Source organism: Gigantopelta aegis, chromosome 14 (genome assembly GCF_016097555.1).
Source record: "Gigantopelta aegis isolate Gae_Host chromosome 14, Gae_host_genome, whole genome shotgun sequence".
NCBI classification, from domain to species: Eukaryota; Metazoa; Mollusca; class Gastropoda; order Neomphalida; family Peltospiridae; genus Gigantopelta; species Gigantopelta aegis.
The window spans coordinates 47,304,595-47,331,190 of NC_054712.1; the positions used below are offsets into that span (position 1 = coordinate 47,304,595).

The window sequence follows — 26,596 nt, forward strand, 5'->3', positions numbered from 1 at the left end:
GAGAAATGCAAGTTCTTAAATGCATTTTTTCACGATGTAAACTTTTTGTGTACATGTGCATACATACGCTGATTAATTAAATACCACAGACATGCACCAAGCTAAAGCGCTCGTCTAGGATCTATCAGCGTCAGTGGTCCCTTTGGGCTATTTCTCATCCCAGCCAGTGCAACACGACTGGTATATCAATTCTAAAGAGATTCGGGGGTATGCTCCGGCGAACATTTTGAAAACTAGATCATGTAGAAGTGGCAGTCCTCCTATATTTCAACCACTCTTAGAAGTGACAAGCCTACATTCAACCACTCTTAGAAGTAACACGCCTACATTCAACCACTCTTAAAAGTGTCATTTCTCCTATATTCAACCTACTCTTGAAGGTGGAAGTCCTCCTATATTCAAGAATTATTTATAAGTGGCAATCCTATATATTCAACCACTCTTAGAAGCGACAGTCCTATATTCAACCACTCATGGGGCGGGATGTAGCCCAATGGAAAAGCGTTCGCTTGATGCGCGGTCGGTCTAGGATCGATCCCCGTCGGTGGTCCCATTGGTCTATTTTTCGTTCCAGTCAGTGTTCCACAACTGGTATACCAAAAACCGTGGTATGTGCTATCTTGTCTGTGGGATGGTGCATGTAAAAGATCCCTTGCTGTTGATCGGAAAGAGTGGCCCATGGAGTGGCGACAGCGGATTTCCTCTCTCAATATCTGTGTGGTCCTTAACCATATGTCTGACGCATAATAACCGTAAATAAAATGTGTTGAGTGCGTCGTTAAATAAAACATTTCCTTTCTTCAACCACTCTTAGAAGTGGCAGTCATCCTATATTGAACTATTACAAGTGGCAGCCCTCTTATAAAAGCTACTGATATTGATTCACTGGTGTAGCCCCAATCACACCTCTTGTTCCCCATCACCTTTTATATTAGCCTGTTGCCACATAACACAACTCAAATAGGAGTAGGTTTTCCACCACAGCGATTCACGGGACTAGTCATGATCTTGAAAAAAAAAATGCATTTGGACTCCGCTCTGTGCAAAATTACTTTAGAATATTGGTTTTTGTCGTTCAGATTTTATTTCACACCCAATCAGCCAATTGCAGTGTTATATATTTTTGCACATATATTATATAATGCATTCATGTCTTCATTATGGACGTTCGACACCCAATAATTGGTGGATTTCTTTTGTGCTGAAGTGTAAACATTTATTAATTCAACTGGTTCACTCGTCCATCAATCCATCCACCCAATTAGCCATTTATTATCCATCTATCCATTCATTCTTTCGCCCATTAAATTATTCCTTCATCCAATTATCCTTTCGTCCGTTCCCTTATTTATCCATTCATTCATCCATCCATTTATCTATTTACTTAAGTTTAACATAAAATAGACAATATTTTGGTTCTTGGCGGGGATGTCGTTTAACATTCATTCGTTCATTATTTTGCTAGCTCGTTCTTCCATTAGTTCATCAGTTCATCCATCCGTTCATCCACAACAGATTTTGTTGACATAAACTTCAAAGTCATAACGAAACCAAACACAAAACAGACTGTCGAGAAGTTTATTAACAATCACTGCAAGTGTCAATTCCACATAGCACGTAGTCATTAACTGTAATACTTCAAAATCCAGGAAGTCACAACTTTATATTTCAATGCTTTAGTTCTCGCCTCTTAAAACTGAAGAGCGAATTAGGGCCTATAACCGCCCTGGTCGCCAAACGTACTCCTGATCTTATCGTTGTTAGGGTTAACTTTGCCCAGGATTTCTGGGAAAAGTTGCTCTAAATTGTCCCAGATAATCTGTGCGGTTATCGATTGTCCTAGCTGAAAATAAAAATAAAATAAAATTGTTAAGAAATACATATATTAAAGGCATATTGTCACAGACCACTGACCTATTAAATGGCCTAACAAAGTATTACCTGAACAAAGATATATTTGATTTTACTCTAAATATACTTTATTCAAACATCTAAGTAACCACCATAATTCACTTATTAATGATATTTTGTGAAAATAATTGAATTATGGCAATGGTCCATAATTCAAAAACTAAAATTGCCAAAAGATATTGACATGGATTTCACTCCATCGTGGTTCAATTAAAGTGATGAGATAGCTAGATTTGGTTTTCAAAAATTAATGTAATTTCATTTATTATCCATTTCTAGGGAAAATAGGTCCTTAATTCCGCGACAGTATGCCTTTAATGGCAACAACTGGCGTAGCCGGGGTAGTGGACATAAGACAAAGCCCCTCCCCAATCTTTTTACCCCCAACCACCTTTTGTATTTGCCCGTTTCCCATAACATCTGTAAAAACTGGAATTAACAGAGTTATGTGTAGTGAGCGGCTCCCCACCCCCAACCGCAATTATGAAATCCTGGCTGCGCCAGTCACGACAACTACATCATCATGATTGCTCCAACTGTGCAATTCATAACATATTTTATACTTTCATTTTGTATTATGTTAAAGATATAATTTGCACATTGTAAATAGCATGTTTTATTATATAACATTTAGTGAAATATCTTAAAATATCAGTGAAATAAAAGTGTTATCAGTCACTCAGTGACGATAACACATTTTAGAGTGAAAATTTCACTATTTCACTCTAAAATATGTTATCATCTCTGTTAAAAGTGTTATTTTCACTGTAAGAAACCCAGAACTATCTTGCTGCTGGCATTTTAAAAATAAAGGTAAATTGCCAAAAGTTATAAAATAAAAATAAAAATTCATGTTTTTTTTGGTCAAATATGATCATATTACACTCGTCGGGCAAACGCGACTCGTGAGATATGATTGCAAACTTCACGAGATGAGATATAAATCATATTTGACAAAAAAAACAAAACATGAAATATCATCTAAATATACCTGTCAATGATTGTACAACTAAAAACAAGAACTGTTGACTGATATTCGGATATTAATGTTATTCTTTGATCTTTGCATGGAGATCAAGAAGACAACAAGCAATACCAAAAAACCTAAACCGCCCTGATAACACGGAGGTGTTTGTAAACAAAATGTAATGCTGTAGTGAATGCCCCAGCCTCAATATTACTGGTCAGTACCTGGTTACTATGGAAACCATCGACTGGTTCTATGAGTTGCCAAGGCTGGCCTCCTTTCTTTTCCCAGTATTCAAACACTGTATGGTAGAAGAATGGCTTATTAATACATTGACATCAAACAGGCACGTACACGCACGCACAAAGACATACACACGCATGTACGCACGCACGCACACACACACACTCATGCACACACACACATACATACACACACAGAGAGAGAGAGAGAGAGAGAGAGAGAGAGAGAGAGAGAGAGAGAGAGAGAGAGAGAGAGAGAGAGAGAGAGAGAGAGAGAGGTGAGGGTAGGAAATGAAAGTGGAAGGGAAATCACCTAAACACAGATAAATATATATATGTATTGTAAACACGCACATATAGATACAGTCACCACACACATTTATGCATATATACGTGTGCGTGCACACGCATAAGATGTACATGTACGTACGTACAGTCTATATACTGCGAATAAAATGAAAATAAAATAAACGGACGTATTGTAAAATTTAGTACTAGTATATACTATTCAAATATAGGCCAACTGACACTAATTAAGATGTCAGACATACTTTGCGTCTGTGGACAGTCGGAGTAGTACAGATGGATGTTAGGAAACATGGACGCGTTATTAGCAGCGATATCTTTTAACACGTTACTCAATTCAAGTGCTCTCTGAAAAACAAAATGGTTAACTTTACAATAAAGTCATGTTAAAAACAGACCACAAATAAAATGTATGTTAGCTAATCTCATTGAAGAAAAAATGTATTAGCGCATCATATACAGAGTATCATTACGTTTAAGCGTATGTTAAAATCGCTTCTATCAAATTTATTTGAAAATAGATGTAAGGATGTTGTGTAGAGCACACACACTCAACTACTGTAATAAATCAGTGTTCATGGTACGAGTATGGTATTGGAAATGTTTGGCGTGCTTCCATAAAAAAAACCCTGTTCAAGCACACCTGTCTTGGGCACCTTTGACTTCGTCAGAGATTTCAATAAAACTTCACGGGGCGGATGCAAGTATTTTCTGTTGAGGAGCGCAGCGTTTAAAAAGGAAGCCTATACTGTATTGAAGGATCTGACTAAACGTTTAAAAGGGAAGCCTGTATTGTATAGAAGGATCTGACTGGACGTTTAAAACGGAAGCCTATACTGTATAGAAGGATCTGACTGGACGTTTAAAAGGGAAGCCTATACTGTATTGAAGGATCTGCCTGGACGTTTAAAAGGGAAGCCTATACTGTATAGAAGGATCTGACTGGACGTTTAAAAGGGAAGCTTATACTGTATAGAAGGATCTGACTGGACGTTTAAAAGGGAAACCTATACTGTATAGACGGATCTGACTGGACGTTTAAAAGGGAAGCCTATACTGTATTGAAGGATCTGGCTAGACGCCTATACTGTATTGAAGGATCTGACTGGACGTTTAAAAGGGAAACCTATACTGTATAGAAGGATCTGACTGGACGTTTAAAAGGGAAGCCTATACTGTATTGAAGGATCTGACTGGACGTTTAAAAGGGAAGCTTATACTGTATAGAAGGATCTGACTGGACGTTTAAAAGGGAAACCTATACTGTATAGACGGATCTGACTGGACGTTTAAAAGGGAAGCCTATACTGTATTGAAGGATCTGGCTAGACGCCTATACTGTATTGAAGAATCTGACTGGACGTTTAAAAGGGAAGCCTATACTGTATAGAAGGATCTGACTGGACGTTTAAAAGGGAAACCTATACTGTATAGAAGGATCTGACTGGACGTTTAAAAGGGAAACCTATACTGTATAGACGGATCTGACTAGACGTTTAAAAGGGAAACCTATACTGTATAGACGGATCTGACTGGACGTTTAAAAGGGAAACCTATACTGTATAGACGGATCTGACTGGACATTTAAAAGGGAAGCCTATACCGTATTGAAGGATCGGACTAGACGTTTAAAAGGGAAGCCTATACCGTATTGAAGGATCTGACTAGACGTTTAAAAGGGAAGCCTATACTGTATTGAAGGATCTGACTAGACGTTTAAAAGGGAAGCCTATACTGTATTGAAGGATCTGACTGGACGTTTAAAAGGGAAGCTTATACTGTATAGAAGGATCTGACTGGACGTTTAAAAGGGAAACCTATACTGTATAGACGGATCTGACTGGACGTTTAAAAGGGAAGCCTATACTGTATTGAAGGATCTGACTAGACGCCTATACTGTATTGAAGAATCTGACTGGACGTTTAAAAGGGAAGCCTATACTGTATAGAAGGATCTGACTGGACGTTTAAAAGGGAAACCTATACTGTATAGACGGATCTGACTGGACGTTTAAAAGGGAAGCCTATACCGTATTGAAGGATCTGACTAGACGTTTAAAAGGGAAGCCTATACCGTATTGAAGGATCTGACTAGACGTTTAAAAGGGAAGCCTATACTGTATTGAAGGATCTGACTAGACGCCTATACTGTATTGAAGAATCTGACTAGACGCCTATACTGTATTGAAGGATCTGACTAGACGGCTATACTGTATTGAAGGATCTGACTGGACGTTTAAAAGGAAAGCCTATACCGTATTGAAAGATCTGACTAGACGTTTAAAAGGGAAGCCTATACTGTATTGAAGGATCTGACTAGAAGTTTAAAAGGGAAGCCTATACCGTATTGAAGGATCTGACTAGACGTTTAAAAGGGAAGCCTGTAATGTACTGAAGGATCTGACTAGACGCCTATACTGTATTGAAGGAACTGACTAGACGTTTAAAAGGGAAGCCTATACCGTATTGAAGGATCTGACTAGACGTTTAAAAGGGAAGCCTATACTGTATTGAAGGATCTGACTAGACGCCTATACTGTATTGAAGAATCTGACTAGACGCCTATACTGTATTGAAGGATCTGACTAGACGGCTATACTGTATTGAAGGATCTGACTGGACGTTTAAAAGGAAAGCCTATACCGTATTGAAAGATCTGACTAGACGTTTAAAAGGGAAGCCTATACTGTATTGAAGGATCTGACTAGACGTTTAAAAGGGAAGCCTATACCGTATTGAAGGATCTGACTAGACGTTTAAAAGGGAAGCCTGTAATGTACTGAAGGATCTGACTAGACGCCTATACTGTATTGAAGGAACTGACTAGACGTTTAAAAGGGAAGCCTATACCGTATTGAAGGATCTGACTAGACGTTTAAAAGGGAAGCCTGTACTGTATTGAAGGATCCCACTAGACGCCTATACTGTATTGAAGGAACTGACTAGACGTTTAAAAGGGAAGCCTATACCGTATTGAAAGATCTGACTAGACATTTAAAAGGGAAGCTTATACTGTATTGAAGGATCTGACTAGACGTTTAAAAGGGAAGCCTATACCGTATTGAAGGATCTGACTAGACGTTTAAAAGGGAAGCCTGTACTGTATTGAAGGATCTGACTAGACGCCTATACTGTATTGAAGGAACTGACTAGACGTTTAAAAGGGAAGCCTATACCGTATTGAAGGATCTGACTAGACGTTTAAAAGGGAAGCCTGTACTGTATTGAAGGATCCCACTAGACGCCTATACTGTATTGAAGGAACTGACTAGACGTTTAAAAGGGAAGCCTATACCGTATTGAAGGATCTGACTAGACGTTTAAAAGGGAAGCCTGTACTGTATTGAAGGATCCCACTAGACGCCTATACTGTATTGAAGGAACTGACTAGACGTTTAAAAGGGAAGCCTATACCGTATTGAAAGATCTGACTAGACATTTAAAAGGGAAGCCTATACTGTATTGAAGGATCTGACTAGACGTTTAAAAGGGAAGCCTATACCGTATTGAAGGATCTGACTAGACGTTTAAAAGGGAAGCCTGTAATGTACTGAAGGATCTGACTAGATGCCTATACTGTATTGAAGGAACTGACTAGACGTTTAAAAGGGAAGCCTATACCGTATTGAAGGATCTGACTAGACGTTTAAAAGGGAAGCCTGTACTGTATTGAAGGATCCCACTAGACGCCTATACTGTATTGAAGGAACTGACTAGACGTTTAAAAGGGAAGCCTATACCGTATTGAAGGATCTGACTAGACGTTTAAAAGGGAAGCCTATACCGTATTGAAGGATCTGACTAGACGTTTAAAAGGGAAGCCTATACTGTATTGAAGGATCTGACTAGACGTTTAAAAGGGAAGCCTGTACTGTATTGAAGGATCTGACTAGACGTTTAAAAGGGAAGCTTATACTGTATAGAAGGATCTGACTGGACGTTTAAAAGGGAAACCTATACTGTATAGACGGATCTGACTGGACGTTTAAAAGGGAAGCCTATACTGTATTGAAGGATTTGACTAGACGCCTATACTGTATTGAAGGAACTGACTAGACGTTTAAAAGGGAAGCCTATACCGTATTGAAGGATCTGACTAGACGTTTAAAAGGGAAGCCTATACCGTATTGAAGGATCTGACTAGACGTTTAAAAGGGAAACCTATACTGTATTGAAGGATCTGACTAGACGTTTAAAAGGGAAGCCTATACTGTATTGAAGGATCTGACTAGACGTTTAAAAGGGAAGCCTGTACTGTATTGAAGGATCTGACTAGACGTTTAAAAGGGAAGCTTATACTGTATAGAAGGATCTGACTGGACGTTTAAAAGGGAAGCCTATACTGTATTGAAGGATTTGACTAGACGCCTATACTGTATTGAAGGAACTGACTAGACGTTTAAAAGGGAAGCCTATACCGTATTGAAGGATCTGACTAGACGTTTATAAAGGGCACTAATAGTATTCTAAATTACAACCAGCCAGTACACCAAGGCAAGGCTATTTCTCGCTCCAGCCAGTTCACCACGACTGATATATGAAAAGCCGTGGTATGTACTCTCCTGGCTGTGGGATGGTGCATATAAAAGATCCCTTGCTACTAATGGAAAAAAATGTATCACTTTCCTCTCTAGGACTATGTCAAAATTACCAAACGTTTGACATCCGATAACCGATGTATCAATGTGCTCTTGTCGTGTCATTAAGCAAAATAAACTTCAACTTTCTAAATTACTGTAATATGCATATTTATATGGCAATCGTACCCTAAAATACGAAACCAACCATCATAATGCATATTACATGTTTGTAGGATATTAAACGAGCTTCCAATTATTATCATGTTTATGTCCCCCGAGTGATTTAATTTTAAGTTATGTGACGAGCTTTAGACGTAGACGTGTTACGTCCCACTTGACATTCAGGTGGGACGTAACACTTTGATATGAACCAAAATATGTTTAACCATATGGGTAATAATTAATCATGAATCCCACTAAAAGTAAATAAGGAAGGAGGGAAATGTTTTATTTAACGACGCACTCAACACATTTTTTATGGTTATATGGCGTCGGACATATGGTTAAAGACCACACAGATATTGAGAAAGAAACCTGCTGTCGCCACTTCATGGGCTACTCTTTTCGATTAGCAGCAAGGGATCTTTTATATGCACCATCCCACAGACAGAATAACACATACCACAGCCTTTGATATACCAGTCGTGGTGCACTGGTTGGAACGAGAAATGGCCCAATGGGCCCACCAACTGGGATCGATCCCAGGCCGACCGCGCATCAAGCGAGCGCTGTACCACTGAGCTACGTCCCGCCCCTAAAAGTGAATAAATTCAATGTATTCCTTTGCTAAAACAGGGTTTTTCAGGACACTTAGAAATTTGAAACAGCGCATCCACGTTATATCTTGAACTATTAAACCTACAGCTGTGGTCAGATTTCGGACTGTTTCATTTTTGTTCATCCAGCCAGTACACGGAGAAACCTGTAAATAGAGGAATACAATTACATTTGAGCAAACTGCAAGACCAGCCAATCAGTGTCATAGTTTAGTGTCTATGGGCAAACCGTTTTTCTACCCTTATGTTCCAACCCCAGGTCTTGTGCTTATAAAACGTTTAAAGTCTAGACTCGAGACTCTTAATAGAGTCTAAGACGTGAACGTCATGGCAACGTCATATAAATTGTAAACGTGTGACGTCATTAAAGATCGCAAAATGTATTTATACTGTTGTCGTTTTGATCACGTACAGGAAAAATAATACGCGCGTTGTCCAATATATATAATGTTTACTGTATAATGTATAATCTTTATACATGTTGATATCACAGTAAACGCGTACACAAACAAAAACATAATTTAGTAAAGCAGGTTTTGTTTTACGTTAATAACATAGCGATGTACTCGTAGACATTTCTACTTTCTGTTTCACGATACTGCCACGTGATTTAAAGCAAAGGACATTGCCCTTGGTAGAGTCAGATTTCTAGTACATGTGATCGGTTGACGGGACCCTGAAACAAACATACACCGATTTAATTTCAAGTCAGAAATTCGAATTTACCGAGTGTAAAGTATGTATATTTTAAAATTAAATTTACATTAGGGTGGTTAGGTTGGGTTTTTTTTGTTTGTTTTTGTTTTTGTTTTTTTATGGGTTGCTATGATTCGAGTTAGTAGTATAATAAATGATGTGTTAACTACAGTACACCGATAATTAAAGTTAATCCTGTTTGTGAAAATATATATTTATAAAAATTGTAGTAAGATATATTTGGGTAGAAAACAATAGATGTTGACATTATCTCTGTTATGACATTATTATTATTATCATTTTTAAGTAGAGAATTTAAAGGTACATGACGTATATTATGATATCATGATAAATGTGATAACCCTGTGCCATGTGGTTGTTACACTTTTAATTTCTTTTTAGTTTAAATGATTTACAAATAGGCCTACTGACATTATTTTTGTGAGTGTTTTATTAGATATTTTACAGTTAGAATTCTTAATAACAATACCATAGTTGTTACAATGCCAATTCACATCCAGTTCACAGGTTTGTGTCCATGGAAAAATCATATCATTCTGCGATGAAGATTAAAATTATTGTACTTGTTTTAAATAAAACAGAATAAACACAAACAAATCAGTTTCAATTCTTTATTCATAAATAGTCAACAGATTATCATGATTCAGAATTTTAATGCAACATAATATGCATATAATATATAAAATATCGATAAATGTTGTGTTCATGGTGTTTCTTTTTCTTGTGAAAGACTGCAATGGCCCATTCCTTCATCTTTGAGAATAACTATCATATTAGTTAAATTAAGATATTTATTTTGAAAACACAAAACATTAACTCTTAAGATATTTAATTTAGAAATCATTACTCCTCAAACTTAATCATGTTCATGGGTACAATTCCTCTCGGTCTCTTACCTCTAATTCTGATTATTTTGAGGAGTGCGATTTTCCTCTCCTCTGCATTTTGAGGAGTGTCATTTCTACTCCCCTCGTAAGCATTTTGAGGAGTGCGATTTTTAGCACTCCTGGGTTTTTCAAAAACGAAGGTCTGATTTAGGCCAACATTTCTGTCTCTCAGTATACGTTTGTCTTGACTTATTTTCAGGTTTTACAAATTGTCTAGATCCAGTGAGGAAATTATATAATATTTAATATGTTCTCTGTCTTTAAAAAAAAAGAATACAAGCCCTGTGATAAAAGACTATTCGTTTTCTCTGTAGATTATTTGTAGTGTGACAGAGCTCAGGTCTGAGTTTTAGCCAAACCGAGAAGAAAAACGTTCTATAGACTGGTTTATATGCTTCACGCTAAACCAAATTATCACATTGGGAACCAGTCAAATAGTTCGCGAACGTCAGCGTCGCTCGCTGTTACTAAACACTGGTCTGTTTTGTGCAAGTTTAAATGGTGTGGTGCTAGTGTCGAGAGACAGTCCTCCTACAGACCGGACATGAAAGATACATTGACTTGTGGAGAGGCAGTCCTGCAGACCGGACAGGAAGGATACATTGACTTGGGGAGAGGCAGTCCTCCTACAGACCGGACAGGAAGGATACATTGACTTGGGGGAGAAGCAGTCCTCCTGCAGACCAGACAGGAAGGATACATTGACTTGGGGAGAGGCAGTCCTCTGACAGACCGGACAGGAAGGATACATTGACTTGTGGAGGGGCAGTCCTCCGACAGACCGGACAGGAAGGATACATTGACTTGGGAGTGGCAGTTCTCCTACAGACCGGACAGGGGGGAAGGATACACTGACTTAGGGAGAGGCAGTCCACCTATAGACAAAGCACACCACAATGCAGCTGATTCATGGTAGAAATTAAGGCCTTGTCAAAATGTCCCTTTGATTCTGTTTTGTGCAGATATACGATTTTTTAAATTATGGTAACGGTTTCGTCGTTGAGATTTATCAGGAGAAACGTTATATAACAATTTGAAATATCAAACGATTTATTTCTAATTGCACTTAAGACCTGGATCAAGACTGAATAATGTCACATTATATGTTTGGAGGTTTTGAGAATCCACATGTGATTAATTCCATTTGTTTCGACTGTTTTCGGATTTGATCAAGTATCTAGCAAACGTTTGTAGCAATATTAAGAACTGTACTCCTCAGGTCTCATCACACAGTTCACTTCCGGGTGAGACTTTATTCATCATGGACCACTATAGTTCCTAATTCCTAATGGTTGACATCTTCAACTCTAATAATTGGGGAAGAATTAAAACAATTTGTATTTTTAATATTATGCCTTCTGGCTGTAGTTTGCCTATGTTATTTTGTAATATTGTGCATTGACATTTTGGGACATGGGTGTATAGCGGAAGAGGAGGTTGGTGTGTCGCGATTCATGAATAGGTGGTTAGGACCGTTACTTCAGCCATATGCGGTCATATAGCAAACAACTGAGACGGAAATGTTCCTAATTTTGGAGTGAATATAAATGCTTATATAATGTATGTTCGCAATGGTGTGTGTTGTTAGTGTCAACGAGAACCTGTTCTACTGGCAATCATCATATGAAGTTGGTCAATATAACATGGATTCCAATGGCAGATGACATACGTGTAGTGAGATCTCAATGAAATCAAAAGTAATAAAGATCAACTCTAATCAGATAAATAGAAACAATGTTCAGCATAATAGTATTACCTCTAAGCAATTCAGGTAATCGTAAACGGTGGGGTATGTGACGTCATTGTTCAGCCGACCAATAGGATGTATTCTATCATGGAGACTGTTGTATAAGACACGCCCATCAGCAAGTCCAGACATCATTACATAACTTCCGTTGGGAAGTAACTTATCCTGAAAGAGCAGACGCCAGTTTGTTTTATAATAAGTAAAATATTCTCTATTGGGACTCCACTATGAACGCATGTCTAACAGGCCTAATGACATGAGATTCTTGAATATTATAATATAAGTATTGGCCCTAGATATAAGGCAGAGTAAAACAAATTGAGCTGAAAAAACCCTATTAAAACACAAATTAAATGTGTTTCTGGTCGTCCTGGTTTTTGTAGTAATCCCAGGCGCATTTTATGAGAACACACAAAACGTACATAGCCTACCTTGGGAATTTAAATTTGTGACTTTAGTAGCCATATCTAAGTGGCGATATCATATTGTACATGTTGTTGCACAATCATTATGTTGTAATATGTCATGTTTGTAATTCAGCAGGTGAGTGTTATATCCCAGATTTCGCTTCATAATGCAAAGTCAGGTGCACAGTGTCTCTTTAATACTCACCAAGTACTTCATTGTTTGTATTGCATTGTCGTGCATCTTCTGTGGTGTCGTCATGTGAGCAAATGTGTCTGGGTGTCTGGAATAAAACAGGTACAGTTATTAGTAAATATTAATCATAATACGTACAGATATATATTTATAGATTGCAATGTAAAATTGGGATTAAACATATACTTTAGTGAACTCATTAGACAGAACAAAACTGAACAGAACTATGGTTTACACTGGGATCACCATACGACGACGCACAGGTAATTTGCAAACATTTGACAGATGAACAGAAAATGTGTTAAACTAATGAATCGTATGATCACAATAATCATATGGGATAAGGAATGATCATAAAGAAAACGTCTTTTATATACAGTACCCAAATTTATTCTTTTGTTAAAATTCAATATAAAATACTTAAATTATTTAAATTAATTTATCTTACCCGTTACATACGTCGTTGCCAACCAGCGCGTAGAACACAAAAACAGGATAATCTTTCTCGCCGTTTCTCTTGAGGCTGAAATATAAAGCGGCAAGATTAAAGGGACATTCCTGAGTTTACTGCCTTGTAAGATGTTTTAAATTGACATTCCTGAGTTTGCTGCATTGTAAGATGTGTTTCCGACTAATAAAATATTTCTACGATTAAACTTACATATTAAATATATTTTCTTGTTTAGAATATCAGTGTCTGTATATTCAATGTGTTTCTGGTCGTCTTAATATGTGTAAGAAACCCAAACTGGAATGCGTCGTCAAATAATTTCGTACGTACGAAAAACATATTTAAGGAAATCACATGAAAGTTAACCTAGTACAAATATTAGAACGATCAGAAACACATTTAATATACAGTCACTAATATTTTATGCAGAAAAATATATTCGATATGTAATTACAATCGTTAAAAAGTATTTGTTAGTCAAAACATTTTTAAAAATTGCAGCAAACTCAGGAATGTCCCTTTAAGATATTCGTGTATAAATCAGGGACAATCCTAGCGGGGTGGTTGCAGGGGGCAGTTGTCACCACCACCACCCTCCCACAAAAGTGATATTTTTAGTTTAAAGTGACCTTTTTGTTCATCTCTAGAAAACTCTATATTATTGCTTTCAGTGAACATAACAATAGTTAAGAATTTAGCAAGCTTGTTTGACTTTACCAAAGAAATATTGTATAATGTTTTATTATTTAAAGACGCACTCAACACATTTTATTTACAGTTATATAGCGTCGGCTCTTACCAAACAAAATGCAAGTTTAAACGCTCATTAAATATGCTGATTCTAGAATTACCTGTATAAAGGCTCATTAAATATGCTAATTTTAGAATTAGCTGTTGGCAGATTGGACGTCAAACGTATTTGTGAAATTCAACTCCCACATTTTAAGACACAAGCGGTTAAAAGTACTGACCCTTGTTATTAGGCAGTGTAAAATATTTTCGGCAATTACGCATTTTTTAACATTAAATTCACGTCCTTGGCCATTGAGGTTAGGGTGGGGGTCTAAACAGTGGTTCGAGAAATTAAAAAAAAAAACCCTGGTTCCAACGTAAAATAATTGAAACGTTAAACAAGTATAGGCCTAATATCATTATAGTATGTCGTTGAAATGTTTGATCCAGGAGAAAAATAAATGTTATAGAAATTATTATATTATTATTTGAAACGTATTTATTGGTAGAAAAACAATCTGATGACAGTGTTTTGTTTTTTGTTTTTCATGACCAAGTGTCAAAATATCCATACTAGTCTAAGACACAATACAGCCAAAGTTTAAAATGTGCTGATGTGTCGTTAAACATTCCCTTCCTTTAATCGTCAGTTTACCCATACCTATACATGATTGTGTCTGCCATTGAGCTGCTCCTGGCACCTGCAATAAAGAAATAAAAAAACCCCAACTATTTATCATGCTTAAATATTATTAAAAATAAAATATCAAGGTTGTATAACGGTTGCTTCCCGCTAAATTTATTCATTAACTTTTGCTTTGAAATATAAACATTACACTTTCAACTCTATACACATTATTAGAATTTATTACCCATATGGGCTCAAATATACGGGGTAATATTTTTTCGATCTCTGCAGTGTGCAGATTGCTTCTACAGTCGGTGATTGGCTGGCTTTAAAAAGACAAGATTTGATTGGCAATTACATACTGTCGGGACTACTTTTTGTTCATTCTTGATTCCATTCATCGGTCAAACTATTACTACGAACTTCAAATATTTTTTTACGATACGAACATTTACGGAATTAAAAATCAAAATATATGTACAAATGTTTAAAAATGTTTTTATTTTATTATTTTGACTGGTTTTTTTTGGAACTATTCTTTGGTGAATACTGTTGTGTGTGCACCGGTAACGGCGCGTATGAATATATTGTTATGGCTGGTAGAGCGTGTTAGTTGTTACAGCAGCGAGAACGTAAATATACTTTTAAAATCGTTAAAGATTGACAATGGGTAATAAAGAGAATAACCAACTCACTACGAGGAATTACGGATTATCTGTCCCTCGTGAATTAATGCTGTAAAACATTAATTCACTCGGGACAGATAATCCGTAATTCCTCGTAGCTCGTTAGTTATTCTCTAAATCTTTAGTGTTTGAATTTGGCGCATTCTGTTGCTGACGAGTTTGCTTTGTTCGTGCAACTCATCTGTCCGTGGCGGCCCTATCAAGTCATCTTACTATATTTTGTGGATTCGTCTATTTGATAACATGTGTTGACATGCAAACATTCTATAAAATTTTTGTTGTTTTTTGTAAATAATTTCAGTTTTGTTTGACTTAAAAAAAGAAAAGAAAAAGTGCTTTGGAAATAAAACAAAACTACTATTTTTGTGTCCAAGTTAAAAATACCCGGCTGAAAAAAAAATAACTTGTAGTAAATTCAATAGCATAAAAAAGGCGTTCCTCGTGGGACGGACTATAGTACTGAACGGGACTATGTTTACACGGCATACAAGCATAGTTCAGTGTCGTTATTTTCCAACATATTTGTGTGTGGTTTAATTTTTTTTATATAACTCTCTCTCTCTCTCTCTCTCTCTCTCTCTCTCTCTCTCTCTCTCTCTCTCTCTCTCTCTCTCTCTCTCTCTCTCTCTCTCTACCTCTCTCTCTCCCCCACACTATCTCTTTGTTTTTCTCAAAACGTTTCGCAAACGCTCGCGTTAAACAGCGCACAACAGAAAGTCAGAAATACCGTTAACTGCAATGTTTTGGTAATCTCTATGGTTACAGCGATTCCGCTCGAACATCCGCTTGTAGATGGAATCCATTGGACCCTGGATGACTTCCGGCCAGCTGTTATTGGCAAAACCTAGACGAATCAAAATCTTCATCAAAGGAAGAAAACAAATGCGTGTTTAAATATCACTTCCCAAACACTCGTTAATTAACGGTTATTGGTATCAAATACATAATTATCAGACTTGATTCTCAGAGGGGGGAAGGAGAGGTTTTCTTTATAATATATTTTTACAGTGAATAGTAGAAAAATAGCCGATCATGGAAGGGTAATACATCTTTATATGTCAGGGGCGGACGTAGAAGTTTTCAGAGAGGGGATGCAATGTTTTAAAAGGGCAACTACAATATTTAAAAGTACATTAACATGCATTATATACCAGTGTATATATATACACACACACATACATGACACGACACAAGAAGAAAAATAATGTGGATATTGTCAAGATAACAGCTTTGAACTCGTAAATTACATTATGAAACCATGCATGACAACTTGATGTTCAACGTTGTTCATAAGGCGGCAGCAATAAACCCTAGTAAGATCTATACAGAGGAAAACCACACAAATATTTCTACGTAAGAGACACGAGAAGTGCCCAATCTAGACTGCTTGTTATTATTCAATGTGTCTGTTAGAGCGGGCTTAACTGTATAGTACCAACGCTTAAAGGCACGGTGTTCTGAGAAAATTAACCCAATGCTTGTTTGACACTAGTTACAAACCTGTGATGGAAGAAAGTTCTGGCCAATCAATTTCATTTTCTATGATAAACGGCAAATGTTGGAAGACTTTCTGTCAAGCAAAAAGAAATCATCAAACATATTGGGCCGAATTTATGAAGCCAGGTTTTCTTATACACAGATGTTTATGCATGTACTTTAAATGTTTGTGTATAGTTTCACATTTGTAAGACTAAAACAAACCTTCTAAATCCATGATATTTTATTACATTAAAACTAAGATGCAATAATTATTCCTCGATCAGTGGCGGATCAAGAAAATCCTGGGGGGGGGGGGTGCAGTGACATGAGGTGAAATGCCAAGAGAACTTTGGGGGAGGTTTGGAGGGGGATCGTAAAAAATGAAAATTAATATAACACACACACACACACACACATACATATATATATATAAACCCAGTGAAACAGGTGCTTCTTCCAAAATTCAGAATACAATTTTATTTAATTATTATTTTAACATGTTTGTTTTGGTTTCGTTTACGAACCTTAGAGAGTTTTCTGGAATCTAGCCACTCCTCGGGAAGATGGAAGTGAGCGCTGATGGAATCGCCAAGAACGACAACTCCGCGTGGTTCTGTTCCCTCACAAAATACTTCTTCGTACGGCCTAGTGCTGGCGGGATCGGAACCCTGGCATACATACACAATTGATCACAAGCCTTAATATGAGCAGACGACAAAACGTAGGGATCATTTTCAGTTGAATATGGTTCAAACGTAAATGCGTTATTATTGTGTGTTATGAGGACATTCGAGTACCAAAAGTTAATTGTGGGATTAATTCAGCTCGAATGGAAATGTCCAGACCGGGATTGAAACCCATGGCATTTGGTATATAATGCGCCGTTACTTGCTAGAATACTGTACTTTAGATCACCAGACCATGCAATCATCATCAAACATACATGATCGAAATCTTTTAATACGGAATGAAATAAAACACTCGATTGCTCTATCGGACGAATTGTAAATGTTGACGGGATCACACTTTAATAATGGATTATACTTGAGGTTGTGGATGTAACGAATGAATGAATGAATGAATGAATGTTTACCGGCAACCCAGCACGAAAAATACATCGGCTATTGGGTGTCAAACTATGGTAATGCAAACAAATAAAGTGATGATCAACATCAATATAAAAATTCAAGATTTAAATAAAAACACAGTGTAAAGAACGGTGCAAAAATACAAATATCACAGACAGATACTGCCTTTTACTAAAAATTTCAATTTGTGCTGTATTGGCCATTCTCAAAGAGAATGTTACACCCCTGCACCACGGTGAGGTTACAGCACGCGCAGGGGTGGATGTAACGATTTATTGAACTGGATTATATTGTTGTTGACTGTACGTAATTATTTGACAGCTTCCAACCATATTAATTGTGGTGCATGTACAAGATATAGTCTTTATAATAATAGCATTTTTTTGCACACTTACGTATATTCCATTGCAGTTGGAATCATCCGTAATATCGGAGTTTATTGGCCTGAAAAGAACGCCATATGAATGTACTTAGAAATATCTAAGTGAAATACCTATCAACACAGTGAGTATTTTTTATTGTTTATACATATATATATATATATTAACCTTTATTTTTAATGTTAAATGCACATCTGAATCAGCATGTCTTACTGGGACAGGGTGGGTCATCTGACTGATCTCCCTCCGTGAACACGTCGGGGTTTTATCCCGTCCCAACCAGAGTCACACGACTGGAATATCAAACTATGTGCGTTCCTGTCTACACACAATCTGAACGAATAAAACCGTAATACGTCATCAGGGCCGTGTCTCTGCACAATGCAGAGTCGAATAGGCATTTGGCAAAATAGTGGTAGATTCCATGAATGTCTATCTAGTGCCTCTTCTATAGGAGGATTGCCACTCCCGAGGAGATCCTTTACTGGATATTTCTCCCCTCTTGCACCGTCACAAAGAGGACTGCCACTCACAGACTAGTTTACTAAATTAAAACTAGCACAGAGTTCATTATACTAAATACAGTTGTCATGACATGCACTCATGATTCACTGTCACAACAGTGATGATATCAGGTGTTTGCGAAAGATGAACATATCCTGCCCCACAGGTGACATCCGTCATGAAGACTGCCACTACAGCTGTCATGTATGTCACTTTTATTTAAAACAGTCAAAAACATAAATGTGCAAGAGTTTCTCCAAAGAGATGAAAAAGTATGTACAAGGTAAAAATATGGAATAGCATCTGCCATCATTACGATTAGTGATGCATAGTATTTAGTAGATATAGCCAGTGTATATAGAATATCCTTGACTACAGATAGGTGGGATATCCGCCTGTAGTGTGGTGGCAGTGGGCTTCTTTCACCGTCAAACCAAGTGTCGAAATAAAATGTATGATGAATGTACACCTTTTATAGGTTTTATCACTAACCCTCTCATGTACACGCGTACATTGATCCCCCATACCAAAACGTATAATGGATATAGTTAGGAGCTAGGATTGTATATATTTTACTCCATGGAATACAAAAATTAACAGATTTAAAGTGTATTGACAAATAATTTTAAACAATCTCATTTTTAAAGAGATTCACTGTTATATTTGAGAGAATAATATATATGTACTGTGTCAGCGAACACCCCCCCCCCCCCCCCCCCCCCCCCCCCCCCGTCACCTTGTACGATCTTTGTACGTGGTATTCAAACACACCCTTCACCACTCTTGGCGTACTTACTTTAAAGGTGTCCCTTAGTTCACAATTCACCCCTTCGTTCTAGCTACATACCTCGCCCCTGGATGGTAGTCTCCCCTGGCATCGTTACAGTCCGCGCCTCGCCACGAATACCCACGAAGTGCCTGCAACAATAAACTTATTTCACCAAGGTTTACAAGTACAAATTCGAGCAAAAAATCACAAAAACAAAACCCACCACACAAGAATGTGCCTATATACTAAACGATGTACCGTACTTCAGCCGTGTGTATATGTCTGAATGGGTAAAAAGAATGTTTTAATTCACATCACAATCATAACAAATGTGAAGACTTTAAAAAACAAACAAAAAAACAACAACCTTGTTCAAAATCGGTGGTATAGTGGCTGTGTCATCGGACTTAATAAGACTGGTAGGTACTAGGTAGGTACTATGCCGACTTCTCTCTCACGAACCACTAAACCGCTGTCCTGGACAGACAGTCCTGATAGCTCAGATGTGTGTGCCCAGGGCAGCGTGCTTGAACCTTATTTGGATATTAGTACGAAAATAAGTATAAATAAATTAAATCAAATTAAAGGATTGCATACATGCATGTGACATTTTATTTCAAGCCAAGCCAATAACTGATAAAGAAAATTAAACTGAATAACAAACTTTGCAAATTAATTAAAATATATATCACTACATACCTCGAAATTTGAGTAACCATCCGAATCTATGTCAAATGCTGCATCATGACTACCAAATATTCTAAAAACAAATACATTTTTTATTTTTTTCGTAGTTTAGTTGTACTTTAAACAGAAACACAGAAAGACAGACAGACATATATGAAGGTATAAAGGTATAAAGGTATATATATATATATATACAATGTAATAGATATATATACATAGATAGATAGATAGACGGACGGACGGACGGACATACAGACATAAAGACAGACAGACAGACAGACAGACAGACAGCTAGATAGATAGATAGATAGACAGACAGATAGACAGACAGATGGACGGATGCATGGATGGATATGTTGATAGGTAAGTAGGTAGATAGAAATTAAAATTAAAACGAAATCGCCGAAAGAGGGTTCGTTCATACCACCACCACTCAAATACCCCATGGTCTTATGCCTGATCAACTCACTTCTTAACCCAGTCACATATTTCTTTTATCCCCGGAAGGTTGCAGATATCTTCGTCCACTGGTCTCTAAAACACAAACATCTCATCAACAAACGACGGTTTTCAATCAATCGGGCAATGATACATGCCAAATAATTCACTGAGTTATCTCACTCGGTCCGCAGTTAAAATAAGTACCTGGGTTGGTAATATTACATTTGATGTTTCATCTTCACTGCACTGGGCCAGTAAGTACTAAATATATTTAATAAAAGTTAGAAAAAATGTGATAGTTTAGCTTTAGCTTAATTAAATCCTTTCTAGCTTCCAAATTGTCGCCGAATCACCCGTAACGATATGTTTTAAAAGAATGTTTGTTAATCTGTGCATATGCATGTGCTTGCAAGCTACGCGGTCCCTCCCGTGTATATGCATGTATGTATGTATGTATGTATGTATGTATGTATGTATGTATGTATGTATGTATGTATGTACATGTATGTATGTATGTATGTATGTATGATAACAACACAATTGAATTTTGTATAAATATTAAACTGTTTGTATCACTTAGAGTTTATTATTGGTGATAGTCACTGTGAGGTTAAGTATTCTACTGTTTGTATCACTAAGAGTTTATTTTTCGTGATAGTCACTGACAGTATAAATATTCTACTGTTTGTATCACTAAGAGTTTATTATTGCTTATACTCACTGTGAGGTTAAGTATTCTACTGTTTGTATCACTAAGAGTTTATTTTTCGTGATAGTCACTGACAGTATAAGTATTCTACTGTTTGTATCACTAAGAGTTTATTTTTCGTGACAGTCACTGTCAGTATTAGTATTGTGTTGTTTATATCACTTTGAGTTTATTATTGGTGATAGTCACTGTGACGGAACATGCTCTTATCTTTTTCGCCTGTGGCGATGTTAATTGTTTTAGAGGGCTGTGTGTAGAGTGGTTACGTAATACCCCCGCGCGACGGTGGTAGAGCTGCGTCGTAATACACACTTAGACCAGGTGTGGAGGCCATGTGGCCAGTAGTTACGTAATACCTCAGCGAGTTCTGTTTTACGACCTTGTATTCCTAGCGGAATGGCGACAGCTAGTCTCACCATCTAGAAAATATGCCGTCTTGGTCGCTGTGGAAATATCACATGATAGGGGGAGTACCGCGATGTGCCCCCAGGCGATATTCGGGTTTTTGTAATAAATAGCTAGGATTTTAGATATATCGGCGAGAAACTTTGGAAGGCTGCAGGGGAACGAACGTCGTCCACTGAACGATCTATATAAGTTCAGTCCGGACGTGGTAAATATATATTTCTGCTCTGTTGTATAACCTTGATGTGATTGATGTGACTTTAAATATTTTAATTCTGTATTATACCAATATTATTTAGACAGTGTTTTCGGTAATCTGACGAAGTAAATTGTAGGCTTCACTGTTCTAAAATTATTAAAGCTTAGCCGGTCTTCCTAGAGGACCTAGGTAAACTGTAGGTTATTGTCTTTATGGTGATATGTACCAGTATTAATTCTGTATTACAAGGTTACTGAATAGTTAAAGGTTAATTAAAAATTAACCAGTTAGGAATAGAGTTGTAATTCCTTTATTAATTAAGTTCCCCTGGCAGCGTTTCTCAATTATCACACGTGTGCGTGTTGTATCACGGTGAAGTGATTAGAACATTGTGTAAACTAGACACCTAGTGATTAACTAATTAAGTGATTAGTTCCGGGTTGTTATTATTATTGCTGTTGTAAGTAATTAACTGCGGCAAATATATTTGTCAGCGTAGTGTTAATACAGATTCCAAAGTGTATTGTGTTTTGTTGTGTTTTCTAGTGAACTACTCGTGCTATATATATATATATATATATATATATATATATATATATATATATATATACATATTTATGTAAGATCTTATCTCTGATATACCTAGAGCCGAGCCACTCGGGTATTGGACTGCCCGATACAGAGAGATCTAATAGATATACAGTTAGGAGAGATATTCGTGTTTTATTCAGTTACGGGTATTATAGGATCCCCGTGACAGTCACTGTAAGTATAAGTATTCTGTTTGTATCACTAAGAGTTTATTATTAGTGATAGTCTCTGTGAGTATAAGTATCCGACTGTCTGTATCACTAACCGTTTATTATTAGTGATAGTCACTGTGAGTATATAAGTATTCTACTGTCTGTATCACTAAGAGTTTATTATTAGTGATAGTTTCTGTGAGTATAAGTATCCGACTGTCTGTATCACTAAGAGTTTATTATTAGTGATAGTCACTGTGAGTATAAGTATTCTACTGTCTGTATGAATAAGAGTTTATTATTAGTGATAGTCACTGTGAGTATAAGCATCCGACTGTCGGTATCAGTAAGAGTTTATTATTAGTGATAGTCTCTGTGAGTATAAGTATTCTACTGTTTGTATCACTAAGAGTTTATTATTGCTTATACTCACTGTGAGGTTAAGTATTCTACTGTTTGTATCACTAAGAGGTTTTTTTCGTGATAGTCACTGTCAGTATTAGTATTGTGCTGTTTATATCACTTTGAGTTTATTATTGGTGATAGTCACTGTAAGTATAAGTATTCTGTTTGTATCACTAAGAGTTTATTATTAGTGATAGTCTCTGTGAGTATAAGTATCCGACTGTCTGTATCACTAAGCGTTTATTATTAGTGATAGTCACTGTGAGTATAAGTATTCTACTGTCTGTATCACTAAGAGTTTATTATTAATGATAGTTTCTGTGAGTATAAGTATCCGACTGTCTGTATCACTAAGAGTTTATTATTAGTGATAGTCACTGTGAGTATAAGTATTCTACTGTCTGTATCAGTAAGCGTTTATTATTAGTGATAGTCACTGTGAGTATAAGTATCCGACTGTCTGTATCACTAAGAGTTTATTATTAGTGATAGTCACTGTGAGTATAAGTATTCTACTGTTTGTATCAGTAAGAGTTTATTATTAGTGATAGTTTCTGTGAGTATAAGTATCCGACTGATTGTATCACTAAGAGTTTATTATTATTGATAGTCACCGTGAGTTTCAGTCTGTCCATGATCATCCTCCGCATCTCCACAGCAACATTGAAATCCATCTACAACAAAACAAAATCATTCAACATTAATAACATACATGATCGAAATCCATTTAGGACAAAACAACATATTAACAATTATTAAAAAAATATGATCAAAATCCATCTAGAACATAATTAACAAAATTCAACATTAATAACATACATGATCGAAATCCATCTAAAACAAAACAAAACACCATACATACTATTATATGGAATATTATTTGTATATATTGTGAAATCCTTAATTTTCGTGGGTTTAAATGTTCGAGGTTTTGTAAGAAGCACATTTCGTTGGGTACTTTAATTGGAGAATCAAAAAGATAGTATCATAAAATCGTATTTATATGTATACATATATTATTTTTTCGTTATGTTCTTTAATTCGTTGATTGCACTAGTCCGCGAATTAGAGAACATTAGACCACCACGAACAAAGTGATTTCACAGAATAAACTTTATTGCCTCAGAGAAACATGGTAATATCACGGGTTGTGAATGTTGTTGACACATACCTTGGGTTTCTTCCACAGTCTGCACGTCTCATGCCCGGGGTCTGTCTTACACAAACCAATCGCTGTACACACCACGTCTGGCGTGTCCTTTTGTGCCACTCTGGAAAAACAACAACATGTCAGACACAGAATAGAAGAGAAGAGAACTCTGTTGCGCGCTGGGTCATCGTTCTATGACATTTGAGGACTACATAATATATGCAGTGAAACCTGTGTTGAGCAGCCACTAAATGGCCCCTGCGTGTGCTGTAACCTCACCGTGGTGCAGGGGTGTAACATTATCTTTGAGAATGGCCAATACAGCACAAAATTGAAGTTTTGAGTAAAATTCAGTATCCGCAAAATTCTGTGATATTTGTGTTTTTGCACAGTTCTTTACACTGTTTTTGTTTAAGTCTTGAATTTTTATATTGATGTTGATCATCACTTTATTTATTTGCACTACCATAGTTTGACACCCAATAGCCGATGTATTTTTCGTGCTGGGGTGTCGTTAAACATTCATTCATTCATTCATTCCACTAAATGGAATATCATGAAGTGGTCTTTTAAGACATGTGGTCGCTTAATACAGGTAAGTTTATACTATATTAGATGATTTGGGATAATACACATGTGACCGTTTAACACTGGCTGATGCTTAATACAGATGATCTCTTGAGCAAGTTTGGCTATACATCTGTATAAAACATCAAGATGGTAGTGTTTAAAAAAACAAAGAACTCTTAGGAAGAACAGAATTGCTTGTTAATAGTAGGTACCCTCACCACCTGTAGGAGGACTGCCACTCCCGAGTCTGGCTTAGAAAACACAAACGTGCACAGGATAAAGTTCAATGGAATACATACCGCTCTAATGACATGCCCACATGAAACACCGTAAAAACAGTGATGCTATTAGGTGTTCGCGAAAGATGAGCACATCCTGCCCCACCGGTGGCAATCGCCATGGGCTCAGCCTACAGCCTACAGCCTACAGCCTTAAAAGGAAATGTTTATTTAACGACGCACTCACACATTTTATTTACGGTTATATGGCGTCGGACAGACTACAGCCATGAAGTTTACAATTGAAAAGTACAATATGTTTACCAAAAAGATGAAAATGCATGTACCAGATCAAGATAGGGAAATACATCAGACATAATTTTAGTCAATGATGTGTCATATCGTGAAATAGCTTGTGGGTGTCTACCATAAAACTAACTTAACCTACAAGCCAACAAGGTAAACACTCAGGTTGTATTCAATTGCAAACTAACTTACAAGCCAACCAGGAAGGGACCAATGAAGTCTGCGAGGACGAGGCAGGGATGTTTGATCTTCTCTGGCATGAACCCGCAGAGCCGCTCCAAGGCTTTGGTGACAGTTTCATTGTTGATCTCTCCCAGCTGATACACCAAGCCCAGCCCGATAGAACACGCTCGAGAAAATAACAATAGCATCATAACCACCACCAACATCATTAACATCACCACTAACAGCATCATCATCATCATCATCATCATCACAACCACCACCACCACCACATCATCATCGTCATCATCATCATCATCATCATCATAATGTTGACGATTATAATCAAGAAAAATAGAAATGCTTCGATGAAACCATTATTTACTTACTTTTTTTTTTCTTTTTAAAAACAAAACAAATTCTGATATAGTTCTTTTTGTATATTATCAGATGCACCAGACACGTAGCAACAGTGTAAAGAGCGGGGGACACAGCCCCTTCCCACACACGGGGACGAATCTGAACGTTTTTGTTTTTATATCCTACTATATATATTAAAGATATTGTGCCATCCCCCCCCCCCCCCCCCCCCCAAACGCTTCAGATATCATTCCTACGGGCCTGTGCATGCACTATTGTTTTATTTGAAATAAATTATACATAAGGTTTTATATTTTGTTTCTTTTGGAAAGATCCTTTTGAAAACTATCAAGAATGAAAACAAAAACATGATCATGAAACCCAATTCATTCAGAGCATTGTGGTTTACTTTCAAGTATTTTGCTGATTCTGGCATTTGTGTACTTTTGTAGATTACTGGACCAAAGTAGTAGGTCACCCAAATACTGATTACATGACATATAAATAACATGTATTTGCTATACGTGCACTAGTATAGATATAATATAAAAACAGAAACATAAATATAATACAATAAACGAGTTACCAGTTATAAACGAATTATCAGTTATTATCAAATTTAATTCCCTAACGAGATCACTTTCAGCACGAGGGACATTGCTTATTTCCAGTTGTTTAAAGATAATTTAAATTCAAGACAGTATCTTTAAGGTGAGTGTTGACGCGTGCTTACATTCATTAAATGTTCAAGTATGCCTGACTTGGGCACGGCCTCTGTGTTTACCGGAGAC

General features: G+C 36.8%; 1 protein-coding gene across 1 annotated transcript; it reads right to left on the reverse strand.

The window, feature by feature from the left end:
• Window positions 1–1,708: 1,708 nt before the first annotated feature.
• On the reverse strand, window positions 1,709–25,672 carry LOC121389308 (acyloxyacyl hydrolase-like). The gene is made up of 18 exons (XM_041520904.1): window positions 25,476–25,672; window positions 24,211–24,310; window positions 23,654–23,713; window positions 20,607–20,671; window positions 20,150–20,210; window positions 19,529–19,599; window positions 18,193–18,241; window positions 17,234–17,377; window positions 16,731–16,800; window positions 15,958–16,074; window positions 14,578–14,617; window positions 13,182–13,256; window positions 12,746–12,821; window positions 12,143–12,298; window positions 8,869–8,928; window positions 3,688–3,774; window positions 3,103–3,195; window positions 1,709–1,843 (listed from the first exon to the last, which is right to left on the reverse strand). The coding sequence occupies exons 1-18, from the start codon at window positions 25,670–25,672 to the stop codon at window positions 1,709–1,711; spliced, it is 1,656 nt and encodes a 551-aa protein (XP_041376838.1).
• Between the last annotated feature and the right edge of the window lie 924 nt (window positions 25,673–26,596).

What these genes read in the sequence shown, in the direction of transcription:
- LOC121389308 (XM_041520904.1), bottom strand. Translation starts at nt 25,672, where the DNA reads ATGTTGGTGGTGGTTATGATGCTATTGTTATTTTCTCGAGCGTGTTCT. An exon ending in GACTGTGGAAGAAACCCAAG is followed by an intron (nt 23,714 to 24,210) that starts GTATGTGTCAAC and finishes GTTTTGTTGTAG; the next exon opens with ATGGATTTCAATGTTGCTGT. An exon ending in TCCGAAATCTGACCACAGCT is followed by an intron (nt 3,775 to 8,868) that starts GTAGGTTTAATA and finishes TTTGTTTTTCAG; the next exon opens with AGAGCACTTGAATTGAGTAA.